The sequence below is a fragment of the Populus trichocarpa genome, chromosome 5 (genome assembly GCF_000002775.5).
Source record: "Populus trichocarpa isolate Nisqually-1 chromosome 5, P.trichocarpa_v4.1, whole genome shotgun sequence".
NCBI lineage: Eukaryota > Viridiplantae > Streptophyta > Magnoliopsida > Malpighiales > Salicaceae > Populus > Populus trichocarpa.
In genome coordinates, this window is record NC_037289.2 from 609,333 (window position 1) to 622,353 (window position 13,021).

General features: G+C 37.2%; 1 protein-coding gene across 5 annotated transcripts in view; it reads right to left on the reverse strand.

Moving 5' to 3' along the window:
* LOC18098518 (receptor-like protein 13) overlaps positions 1–12,602 on the reverse strand; it is a 78,160-nt gene extending 65,558 nt beyond the window's left edge. Inside the window, exons 1-9 of one of the 5 annotated variants that reach the window (XM_052453114.1) lie at positions 12,089–12,596; positions 11,798–11,950; positions 11,526–11,672; positions 10,967–11,128; positions 10,174–10,332; positions 9,668–9,805; positions 9,173–9,307; positions 8,949–9,095; positions 7,515–8,546 (exon numbers count right to left, since the gene is read on the reverse strand). In XM_052453114.1, coding sequence (XP_052309074.1) covers positions 7,515–8,546; positions 8,949–9,095; positions 9,173–9,307; positions 9,668–9,805; positions 10,174–10,332; positions 10,967–11,128; positions 11,526–11,672; positions 11,798–11,950; positions 12,089–12,452 — 2,437 coding nt within the window. In that variant the 5' untranslated portion in view covers positions 12,453–12,596. Of the gene's footprint in view, positions 1–5,990; positions 8,547–8,948; positions 9,096–9,172; positions 9,308–9,667; positions 9,806–10,173; positions 10,333–10,966; positions 11,129–11,253; positions 11,401–11,525; positions 11,673–11,797; positions 11,951–12,088 lie in introns of those variants that run through there. The other 4 variants (XM_052453113.1, XM_052453111.1, XM_052453110.1 and 1 more) reach the window with 4 other exon arrangements.
* Positions 12,603–13,021: the final 419 nt, after the last annotated feature.

Sequence of the window (13,021 nt, forward strand, 5' to 3'; positions counted from 1 at the left end):
CCTAGCTACTTCATCTTTAATGCTCTCAACTTTCCTTTGATAATGAGCTTCTCTCTGACATCTTTCTTCATTTCCATTATCTTGTTTTTTAATCACGTGGAGCACAGCTTGTGTGGGGGAACCTATCTTTTAACCCGGTACATGCATGATAAATGTATGAACATGTAAACTATATGAAGAACTCGCCCTTCGAGGGGTGACAATATGGTCGTAACTCTCGTATGATGAAACAAAAATCTTGATTCTTGCCCAAACTCTACAATGAAAATTTTCTGAGTGACGGCCATTGGGTCACCCACAAGTCTTGAGTTCAAGATGCTTCAAGAAGGGTTTGCCCTGATGCAAATAAAAATAGCACATACAACCTAAGGACAGGTTCTATTCACTATGTGAACATGGGTAGGTTCTCTACCTGGTCTCAAAAGGGTCTCATATCTGCCCAGTGACGTTCTTCGTAAAGACAGTATGGGGGCGTTGCAAGGAATAGTTAAGGTACGTCTACCCACCATTACCAAGCAGGCACTCAGATATGAGTTCGGTTTTTCACGCATCTGAACCCTGACCAATAGTCATAGGGCAGATCGCTAATTCACCACATAACTTAGAAGCTTGTGTGTGCTTTAAAAAATAAATACAGGTGATGCATGAAACAATTCTAAAAATACATGGATAAAACAAAAATAAAACAAGACAAAAATGCAAAAACTTAAACACATCAAATACACAAAGCTTAGTCCAATATTGTCAGAAACAGTACCTTCCCCAGTGGAGTCGCCATTCTGTCGCACGTCAGAAAAATCCGCGCGGCATCGGCTGGCGATTTTTCATTTGTTGTTTGCTTGCTTTGATTTGTTGGTTGGAGTCGCCACCTAGTAATTAATTGCGGGCTACTAGGAAACCGGATGTACTGGTCTTATCAGAGATTCGCGGGTAAGGGACTGGTTGTGGTTAGGGAAGGTATTAGCACTCCTAACGCACCCTACCTGAGGTAAGCTGCTTCGTGACTTTGATGCGTTAAAAAAATTTTAATAATTGTCTTTTCATCGGATATTAGAAATACAACTTACGTATAAGTTAATAATTCTTGACCGTGATCCAATCAAAATATTAAATTCTTCTTTAATCTTTACAATTTTATCTTAAATAAAAATAAAACATCCATAAAACAAATACAAACACACCTATACACTTTCACTATATTTTCTTTCTCTTTTCCTTTCCTTTTCTTTTTTCTTTTTTACATACACAATTTTTACATGTAAAACAAATAACAAAAATTCAAAATAAATCAAATACAATAATATCTAAATATACACATAATCTGAAAGTTACAACAAAAAACACAAAGAAATCCTCGGGAACAGTGTTGCACAGCCTTGGTGTCGTCTGAACAGTAGTGGCGCGTTGCTCCACGCGCCTCCGCCACTGGCGGCGCGTGGGTTCACGCGCCGCCGCCGATGAAGACCGAAAACCAGTGGATCGGGAACGTCTTCTTCTTCCCTGTCTTCCTCCGCCGGCGGTGAGGGTCACCGTCACCTGCAACAACAAGAAAAAACGCACAAAAAAGCAGTCGGTTTTAATTCTTTTGTTTTGCAGATCTGCTTCTCTTCGCATCTCGATTTTCTTTTCGTTTCCCCTTGTTTCTCTGTTTCAAGCGGCCGGCGGTGTGACCATAGGGCTGCTAGCCTTTGGGTTTTGTCCGGTTTGTAGCTGTCGGTGGCCGGTGAACCTGTGGACGGCGCTGTGCAGGAGGAACTGGAGGAAGACGGCGGACAGATCCAAGTCTGTGAGTGCCGCTGTGTTCGGGCTGGTCTGGAGGTTGTGAACGGGACTCCTGCTGCTGCTGCTGTGTGGCTTGATGGAGGGAAATCGGAGAGCTTGAGAGAGAGGGGCTCTCGGGTGAAGAAGGAGATGGGATGTGATGTGGTTGTGGCTGTTGTGTTTTGTGTGATGTGAGGCTGTGAGCGGCGGCTGGCTGAGAGAGGGAAGAATGGTGGTTGGCTGGAACAGAGGGCGCGGCCGAGAGGGAGAGAGGCAGAGGAAGATGGTGAGCGGCGGGGGAAAAAGGAGAAGGAAAATGAAAGCCACCGGGGGCGCGCTGTCGATTCTGGTTTCTTTTGGCCAAGGGGCTGTGAGCGGCTGCTGGGTGAGGGGGAGATGGCCGGCTGTCAAGAGGGAGACGAGGACGATGGAGCTGGAACTGCGGGGGGAAATGTGGGGGTCTGATATGGCGGGGGGGGGGGCGGCGGCTGCTGCCAAAAAAAATGGAGAAGAAAGTGATGGTGTTAGGGTTTATTTTTGGTTTAGGGTTTTTTGTATTTTTCTGATGTTGTCAAAATTGCCCCCCCTCCCTTTTGTTTGAGTTGTGGACCAGTATTTATAGGTAAAATGTTGCATGGATCTCAAAATTGGTCCCTCAACTTTCTTTCTTTTTTGTAAATTTGATTTTTCTTAATTTTTTTGTATTTTTTTGAAAACGAGCAATATCAACGTCGACTCAATGAAGAAAATCAATGATTTAAAAATATAACGCGTTAAAAGTTGAACGCGTTCCAAATGTCTTTGAAAATTTAAATTCTTTTGAGACGATGCTAAAAATGCTAAAAACGATGCAAATGTATTAAAAACGTATTTTTTTGGGTTTTCAATGCTTTTCACTATTTTTGGATTTTTTTTGAAAATTTATTAAAACATGTGTCAAAAATTGGGTAGCAACAATGTTGATGGAGATTTTATGGATTGTGGTTATTGTAAAGATTGCAGGTTTGAAAACTGTGGGTAGTCTCCAATATAGGGGAGGTGCTTCCGAATTTTTATTAATGATTGAATTCCTAATGATATTAGGTTGTATATATGATGTTGATGGAGATTATATGGATTGTGGTTATTGTAAATATTGCAGGTTTGAAAACTGTGGGTAGTCTCTAGTATAAAGGAGGTGCTGCTGAATTGTTTTTAAAATAATTAAAGTAAATTTATCTAATAATTCATATACATTTGTGTAGATGCGTCGAATGAAATGTACATCACGTCGTCAGCAGACGGTTGCACATAGTTCTTCTAGCAGCGAGGAGGACATCTCCTTAGGTGTTGATCACGACGATGCATCTGCGCCACCGTGTGATGCTTCCTCTTCTACCGCGGTTTCTCAGCGCAGAAGCGGCGTGCCTTCACAGCGGGGTTAATTCACCCGCAAGTACCAGGCACAATGGAAGGATGACCTCTCAATGTAAGTTTGTTTAGGTTTTAGTTTTTTTTTTAATACTTATAACATAATTTATGAACAAATAATTAATTTTTTATTATTTAATTTCAGGTTCACAAACATTAAGGCTGCCAGGACAATTACAATGGCGATGAAATCGTCGATGAAGATTCCATTGTTTCAATGGAGTCAGGTCTCCAGACATCCTGAGTGGGGACCTAATATCGATGCCTGGTTTCGGCGATTTCAGGTAGGTGTTAATTTTTAATTTCCAGTTTATTTTTAATAAATAATTTTTGTAATTTTATATCTTGTACTATTTTTATTTTCAATGAATTATTTATATATACAGAATAAATTTGAGTGGGATAGCACGGACAACAATGTTGTCAAGAGAGTATGGGAGAATCACGCGGCAACTAGGTAACATCGAAAATAATATTTATTTTTTATTTATAATTTTATGTTCTAAATTCTAATTAGTTACTATGGATGTAGGTTGCGTGATTTTTGGTATGACACTCAAAAAAAGGCGAAAAGATATGCGAGGGACAACGGTCTTGAAGGCTAGAATGAGGTGGTAGTTTGGCGGGAATTTAAATCGCCATTCATCTCGGGAGATATATGGGCAGCATATATTGAGCACGTGACGTCTGAGCGGTTCTCACGGTGCTCACAATCCGGAGCCGTCAACCGGAACCGGGAAATTCATGGTTCGGTGACCACGCACACCGGCGGCTCCGTCCCGTTCAGCGCACATGCGAAGCGGATGGTAAGATTATTTTAAATGAAATATATCGTTAATTAATTTGTTGTTGCTTATAAATATATTTCACTTGCAATCTTTTTTTTCCTTACAGGCTACGTCTCTTGGACGTGAGCCGAGTCCAATGGAGCTATTTCTAGAGACGCACGTGTGGAGTCAAGACCGCCAAAAGGGGGTGCAGCAGTACGTGGACAACCGTGCTCAGCATTTTGTGGTATGTTCGATCAATCAAATTATTTTGTAAGTTATTATTTTCTTAAATTGAATATGATGAATTTTTAAAAAAAAAAATTAGGAGACCTATAATAGCCGGTTGAGAGAGAGATATGGGGACGATCCTTTGACCCAACCAGATTTCGATCCGGATTTGTGGATGGAGGTTGGATCGTCTGGTGGGCCCGATAAAAATCGGGTCTATGGGCTCTCCAACACGACGGCTGAAAAATTACGGTCGGCCCGTAGTGTCTCAACTGTTGGGAGCTCTCCATCAGTATCGAGCACCCAGTCATAGGAGTTTTTAGCCTTGAAACAACAATATGAACGCCTCTCGACGGATTATGCTCAGCTCCATCAAATGATCATGGAGATTAGATCAAAGATGGGTGATGATCCATGTGCTCCTTCTTTTTGGCTGTACGGTCCCGGCAACAACCAGCCTCCTCCTCCTCCTCCTCCTCCAGCTCCGCCGCTATTTTAATTAGTTTAATTTTGTTTTTTTAAAACATTAAATTTGTAATAAATATTTCGATGAATATTATTTAACATTAATTTTACATTTTTAATGTCTAATGAAAATTTATTTGGTTATAAGTTTTTAACTGTTAATTAAGAATTTTTTTTTAATATTTTAAATTTATACCGACGGATTTACAGAGAGAATTTTTCCGTCGGTATTGTAGGATCGTTTACAAAATTTATGGTCGTGCCCCAATCACTGATGGAAATTTCGTGGCTTTTACCGATGGAAATTCCGTCGGTAATTAAGTTGAATTTTACCGACGGATATTGCGTCGGAATTACCATTGAATTTTACCGACGGATACTCCGTCGGTAACTTTGGCGCGCTTATCCGTCTGTAATTCCGTCGGCATTTCCTTCGGTTATGTTTTTTTTATTACCGACAGAAATGGCGACGGAATTATAATTACCGACGCTCATGACGCCGACGGAATAAATCCGTCGGAGATACCGTCGGTAATAATTTTACTGATGGTTTTTGTTCCTTATACCGACGGAATGAATCCGTCGGCAAAACTGTATAATGGCGTAGTGCAAACAAGACTAACAGCTACTAACAACATTCTAACCATTTCATTCTCTAATCTTTTGACATGTGATAGGACTAGAGTCTTTAATATCTTTATATTTCCCCTTAATTTACATTTCCCCTTAATTGCAGCTTAGAGGAGCCAGGCATAAGATTGGAACAGGAAGCAAACAGGTAATAGGAGATTGAACAATATGAAGTTAAGAAGTAGTGAACATTGTAAAATGAAACATTCAAAAATCTTAACTTTTCTAACAACCTTTTCATTTCCTTATACCACTACTGGCCAAATTGAATTTCATGAGGCGTGAATGAATTAGGGTTCTCTTATAGCCTTGAAATTATAGAGGAATAAAAAAAAAAAACTCTCGTATTTTTCAGAAAAATTACAATTAAATAATCTAATCTTAAAACAATACTCCAATTGTTGATATAAAAGTTTAAAACCGATTTAATTAAAAATATTCAAAATTAAGTGCAAAATGGGCTTGAAAGAGACCCAACACGAGAGAAAAATCTGAAATAAACTCTTGATGTTCAAAATAGCCCACAAGTAAGGCTTAAATAGCTAGGGCCGAGAAAATTGCCAAAATAGATAAATACTGATTATTCAATAAATAAATAAAATATTGCCTTGTTTTAAGTTTAGACTTATGTTCTTTCAGCAAACAAAATTTTTGCTTTACCACATTCATTCGGTTCTATCAATTATTTTTTTAATTGAGAAAATACGATACTGTAAACTATTACAATTGTGAATAAATTCCAATATTATTAGGGATATAGAAATCACAAGAAGCCAAGAAATATTGGTTGGTTGCTCATCTAAGACCAAAACGCAACATAATTAAGACATATAACAACGAAACAAACAAATATGGATTTGTGCACAAGGACAAACACAAGTCATGTCAAAACAGAAAGGCTAAGCAACAAGAACCAGACACTTCGACAGAACACTTCTCACAGGCAAATTGCTAAACATGTTGTGAGCAACCACTGATTTGGAATGCGACTGCTTCCCCACGGAGGATTGCAACAAATTCAGAAAGCAGCCCACACGCTCATGATAAGACCCAATCACCTTCTGAATCTGGACAACTTGCGAAAGTTTATAGCCAAAAAGCAGAAGCAAGTGTCGATGCATTCTTCAATGAAGTAAAACCACCTGCGTCGCCAATGCGGATTTATGCACAGTACTGCTGCAATTGTCAACACCGCAATTATGTAACACACACCAAAGCTGGCATAGAAACTGTACATGTCTATGAAGCCACCATCTCCATTGCAATCATTAGGCACTCTCGCTGATGGTGATTCTGTTTTGTCGCAACTGTTTTGCAATGGAGGTCCACAAAGAAGAGGATTCCCTTTATAACTGCTTTCATCAAAGGTACCAAATTGATTTTTCATCTCCGGTGTTCTTCCTGACAAATTATTGTACGACACGTTGAAAACAGCTAGAAAGGTCAGTTCAACGAGTTGTGCAGGAATTCTCCCATTCAAGTTGTTGTGAGAAAGATCCAAGCTCTCTATGTGCTTCAGATTGGAGAACGATGAAGGGATCAATCCAGTGAGATTATTTTGTGACAGATTTAGAGAATATATTCCACTTAAGTTTCCCCATTCTGTCGGGATTTCTCCAGTGAATCTGTTACAAGAAAGATCCAAAGCAGACATGTAACGAAGGATACCGCCTTCGTAAGTGTAGAAATTTTTCTTTGCTGTAAGCTCCACAGCTATTTTTACACTGATCTCTGGCCACAACTTTGTGTCATGAGGAGAAAATCCTCTTCCCCCTATGGATGATAATATTTCTCCCTCGCTCCAATAATCTCGTGACGCCCGATCAGGTTCAACCGAAGTTTTTTCATCTGATGCCGTAAGATTTAAATTGCTCAAACATGAGGGAAACAGACCAGAAAAATTATTTTCTGAAAGATCCAATATGCTTAATTTCCTTAACAAGCATAACTGATGAGGAAGTTTCCCATTGAATTTATTAGATTTGAGAACAAAAATGCTCAATTCCGAAAGGCTATCAATCCAATTTGGAATGGGCCCAGTTAAGTTGTTATCGCCGAGATCTAATGTCACCAACGAAGAGAGATTGTAAAAATCATATGGCAGTGGACCGCTCAATCTATTTCCGTATAGGTGGACATAGCGTAAATCTAATGCATGGAAGCCCAACGGTAATGACCCAGACAGATTGTTTTCAGAAAGATCTAAAAATTCAAGCCCAGAAGAATTGAAATATTCTATTGGAATGGTACCTTCAAAATGATTTCTGGACAAATCAATTCCATCAAGTTGGCTTTTTGAAGAGTTCCCTATTCCCCTTGGAAGCATTCCTGACAAAAGATTGTTACTGATATCCAACCACAAAAGTGATGATTCAAGAGAAAAAGTACCTGGTACTTCTCCTACAAATTTGTTTCCATCTAGAAGGAGGTAAAGTAGGTAAGTCATGTTGAACACAGATGGTGGTAATCGCCCACTGAAGTTGTTGTTGGACAGCTTCAAAAACCACAACGAGGAGCCTACTGTTGGCAAATTATGCTCAAGCAGTTCACAAGACATGTGATTGTTGGAAAGATCCAAGTATTCGAGAGAGCTCATATTCCCAAAACAACGAGGAATGCAACCTGTGAGGCTGTTGTTAGCCATCAAGAAGTTCTTCAAACGTGGAAAAATCGAACATATGTTCCTTGCAATTTGACCATGTATGGTGTTGCCAGAAATATCTACTGTCTGAAGGTAGGGTGTTGGATGTTGTGGCAGCTGCAAAGGACCTGTAATTGAGGTGTCTCTCAAATATAGTCGATTTAACTTTCTATTATTCTCAAACAGCCAAGATGGGAAAGGTTCTCCAACGAATTTGTTGTGGGATAGATCAACAAACATCAAATCGTATTGGCTATGCAGGAAGTTTGTAAATCCAGCCTCGAGTGGTTTTGGAGTACAGTTTGAAGCACTAAAGAAAAGAAGCTGGAACTTGGGAGCTGAAGGCTGAAAACTGGGTGCAGCTATTAGCTCATTGTTATCACATGCAATGAACTTGAGGTTGGAGAGGTTCATAAATGAACCAGATGTTATTGGAACTTGAAAGTAGTTATTTGAAACTGAGAGGTATTCAAGCTGCGTAAGATGGGAAAGGTGACTAAAGGCAATATTTCCCTCCAATTGATTGTGAGATAATTCCAAGATTTGTAGAAATGATAGATTTCCCAAACAAGGAGGGAGTACACCCTTTAGATTGTTTCCTAAGAGATATAGCTCTTCAAGATTCTTCAGTTCACACCAACCTGCAGAATATATTCATATGTTCATGTTAAGGGAATAGGAATATATTAATTATGTAATTGCTTAGTGAGGTTTTAAAGTTTTAGTTGATTTTTGTTTCAATAGCTATGTCGGTTTTAGATTTTATTTAAACAACTTTGTTCGTTAGTTTTTTTAGAGATTAATTGTCTAGATTATTGATATTCATAAAATTTTTAATTGAAAGTTTTTTCTATAATTTAAGATTGAGAAATTTTAGAGATTGAGAAACTCTATACGTAACATTAGGAGTAAACTTTTAGTTTAATAAAACATAGATATAACACAAATATCTATGTTCATGTCAAATTTTAATGAACAACTGGTTCTTCAATAGATTTGTTGTTCTTCCATGGAATTGTATAAAGATCAGATTTTTTAATTACCTTGAGCAGGTAGGGTGCTATTGAAGTCAACTCCGGCCAAGGATAGGACTTTAAGAGTAGACAAGGGTCCAATGTTCCTAAGAAAGCTTGCTGGGAGTGAAGAATCATCGAGGAACACTTCTTCAAGGCTAGACGAATTACACAACCCTGTGGAGCAGGTCAAATAAATCCATCAATATATTATAAAATATCGTATTGTATTAGGCACCAAAACTGTCACTGACCTTTCCCAAAGTGTGTAAAATTACTATAACTTGCATCTAAGGTCTTGAGGGATGGCAACGCTCCCAATGACTCTATCAAAATGCTTTCCTTGAAGTCAGTGTTTCCCAGATACAAGGTTTCTAAATTCCTTAAACCTGTGATAGAGAGAACAATCAATAATAATGATTTACAATATTTAAATAATTTATAATGTTAGAGTTAATATACAAGACATAGCTTAATTTTTTAAATTAAAATAATTTTTGATGTGATATTAAAATTTTATTAATTAAATATTCACCTTCATTTATTTTAAAAATAAATTAAGAAATTGAACAAAAGTTAATAGCATGTATATGTACGTAAGTTTCAAATTATTTCACTCGTTAAAGAATTAATTATATAAAGCCTTTTTAAGGCTTCATCCAAACAATTACTTAAGGGTTAATACACATGTAATTATTAAACTTTACTAGGGAATGTTATCTCAAGGTAGGAATGATTTACAACTTTACCATTGAGACCAGTTGATCCTGTGAAGCTATTGTTCGACAGATCTAGATATTTGAGAGTTGAAAATCCACTGAGAGATGATAAAATGTTGTTGTTAAATTTATTGGAACCCAGATAAAGTTCCTCCAAATTCCTTAAACCTGTGATAGAGAGAACAATTAATCAATAATAATTATTTACAATAATTATATCATTTATAATGTTAGAGTTAATATACAAGACATAGCTTAAGTTTTTAAATTAAAATAATTTTTAATATGATATTAAAATTTTATTAATTAAATATTCACCTTCATTTATTTTAAAAATAAATTAAGAAATTGAACAAAAGTTAATAGCTAGCGTGTATATGTACGTAAGTTTCAAATTATTTCACTCGTTAAAGAATTAATTATATAAAGCCTTTTTAAGGCTTCATCCAAACAATTACTTAAGGGTTAATACACATATAATTATTAAACCTTACTAGGAAATGTTATCTTAAGGTAGGAATAATTTACAACTTTACCATTGAGACCAGTTGATCCTGTGAACATGTTGTCTGATAAATCTAGAGATTTGAGAGTTGAAAATCCACTGAGAAATGATAAAATGTTGTCGTTCAATTTATTGTAACTCAGACGAAGTTCCTCCAAATTCCTCAACGCTGAAGCTAGCACTTGAAAACCTGAAAGAAAATGGTCAGAAGCTACTGTATCAACGTTATCATATAAAAAAAAAATACAAAAACGCCCTGGTTAGGAAATCCAAATATCTGTGATTTTACGACATCATGCCCCCGAAAACAAGTCTATATCAACCCCTCAAAAGATATCTTCAACATCAAGCTAGGTACTGATTTTATGCCTTAATTAAGATTGCGTTTTTTGGTCAAGAAGGATAGAGTGGAAGTATCCATTTTGTGTATTGTTAACTAACAGAATGAAGCAGAGAGGAATGATTCTGTTATTTCTTGCGTGCGTAATCCTCCTACCATTATATATATACTTCCCCACATGAATTACACGGTTTATTCTATTGTTAACTAACTCTAACTGACTCTTAACAACTTCTAACACGTGTCCATGCATCTGCCACCTACCCTAATTAATCTGCACTAACAGTGACCATAATAACAGCTGTAACAATACCTTTAATCATCCTAATTGTCAAAAAGTAATTTTTAATCATCGATCCTAATTTTGATCTCTTCCGGTCTTATCAGAAAAACAATTTATAAATCTTTAGAGATGAAATTAATGCTATCATTAATTACTTGGTAGATATAAAGTCCTCAATTTTCTTAAGAGAATGCAACTTACTATTGATACCAGTAGATGATCCTGTCAGCTGATTCTGTGATAGATTTAAATACTTGAGGGATGAAAACCCACTTAGAGATGAAAAAATGCTATCGTTGCATTGATTGTCACTCAGGTCAAGGTTCTCCAGCTTTTTCAACTTTGATGACAAGACTTTGAGACCTGCATGATGTTTCTCAAAATTATGCATATTGGAAGGAAATAAACGCATAGAAGCTAAATCATATGACAAGGAGAAAAGAAAATGTTTCAAAGCTAAATAATTAAACGGTCACCATCGAAGCTACCTGATCCTGTCACCTCATTGTATGACAGGTCCAAAGACTTGAGAGATGAAAACCCAGTTATAGATGAAAAAATGCTATCGTTGCACTGATTCCTACTTAGGTGAAGGTTCTCCAGCTTTTGCAACCTTGATGACAAGACTTTGAGACCTGCATGATGTTTCTCAAAATTAAGCATACTGGAAGGAAATAAACGCATAGATGCTAAATCATATGACAAGGAGAAAAGAAAATGTTTCAAAGCTAAATAATTAAACGGTCACCATAGAAGCTACCTGATCCTGTCAGCTGATTGGCTGACAGAACCAAAGACTTGAGAGATGAAAACCCAGTTATAGATGAAAAAATGCTATCGTTGCATTGATTCCAACTTAGGTCAAGGTTCTCCAGCTTTTTCAACCTTGATGACAAGACTTTGAGACCTGCATGATGTTTCTCAAAATTAAGCATACTGGAAGGAAATAAACGCATAGATGCTAAATCATATGACAAGGAGAAAAGAAAATGTTTCAAAGCTAAATAATTAAACGGTCACCATAGAAGCTACCTGATCCTGTCAGCTGATTGTCTGACAGATCCAAAGACTTGAGAGCGGAAAGCCCATTGAAGCATGATAAAATGCTTTTATCATCATTAAATCGGTTCTCACTTAGGTCAAGTACCTCCAGTTTCCTCAGTTTTGATGATAGGACTTCGAAGCCTGGAAGAGAAACACATCAAAGCAAGATAATTGACATTAAACACCAGCTAGCCACTTCATCAGCGTAATCTCAGTATAAGATTCACACAATGATATGAATTTATTTTATGATTACAAGAACAGAAGCATTGAACCGACCTTGATTCTCAGAGCAACCAACTAATCCATTATAACCCAAATCAAGACTTTGCAATTCCTTAAAAGGCAGAAACAAAGATGCGTTGAGAACCCAATCCCCCAAACTCTGATCCCTTGCATCCCAAAGAGAGAGTCGGATCACTCGCCCTGTAGTGTTATCACACTTGATGCCATACCACTCACAACAATTACTACTGTACTCCACCCAATCTCTCATGTAAATGCTGTTTGGGTCGATCAAAGGTTTGATCTCTAAGAGACCAATTCTCTCTTCCTCCAAACACCCATAACAACGACCACACCAGTCGCCAACCAAAGTCAATAATGCTAGCAACATCCAAGCCCCCATTTTTTTCATCATCATCTTAGATAGATAATTCTATGAAGTACTACGTAGAATATTGTTGTTTGTTATGTCATATGTGCATTCGGGCAACCATAGAGGTCCTATTTATACTACGTTTGACATATAAATTCTGTTCAATTTAAATCAACTTTTCAATAAATAGTGAATGTTAATGAGCACAGTAGCGAGAACTAAGCAGTGTTATGTGTATTTGGGACTGTGAATACTGTCCACTTTGGCTCTCTTCATACAGTCAATTGACTTTGACACATAGTAAAAATGAAAAAAAAAATTACTCCGTGGATTTGTGATTAAACTACAATACTAAATATACCCACTGATCTGTGGATTTGTGATTAAACTTGGAAAAAAACAACAATACTAAAAAAAGCCATATGTGAATTTGTGATTAAGAAAATTCATTATTTTATTTTTTGACATATTAGGTTCCACTAGATGCACCAAGTCAATGTGAGTGGTTGTCTTTTTTTCTTATTTATGAGGATCCAATAGATGCATCAAGTCTAGGGCTCCACAATCACTGTCTGTGACAGTTAATTCCTCCAACTTGTTGCGTAAACTACTTT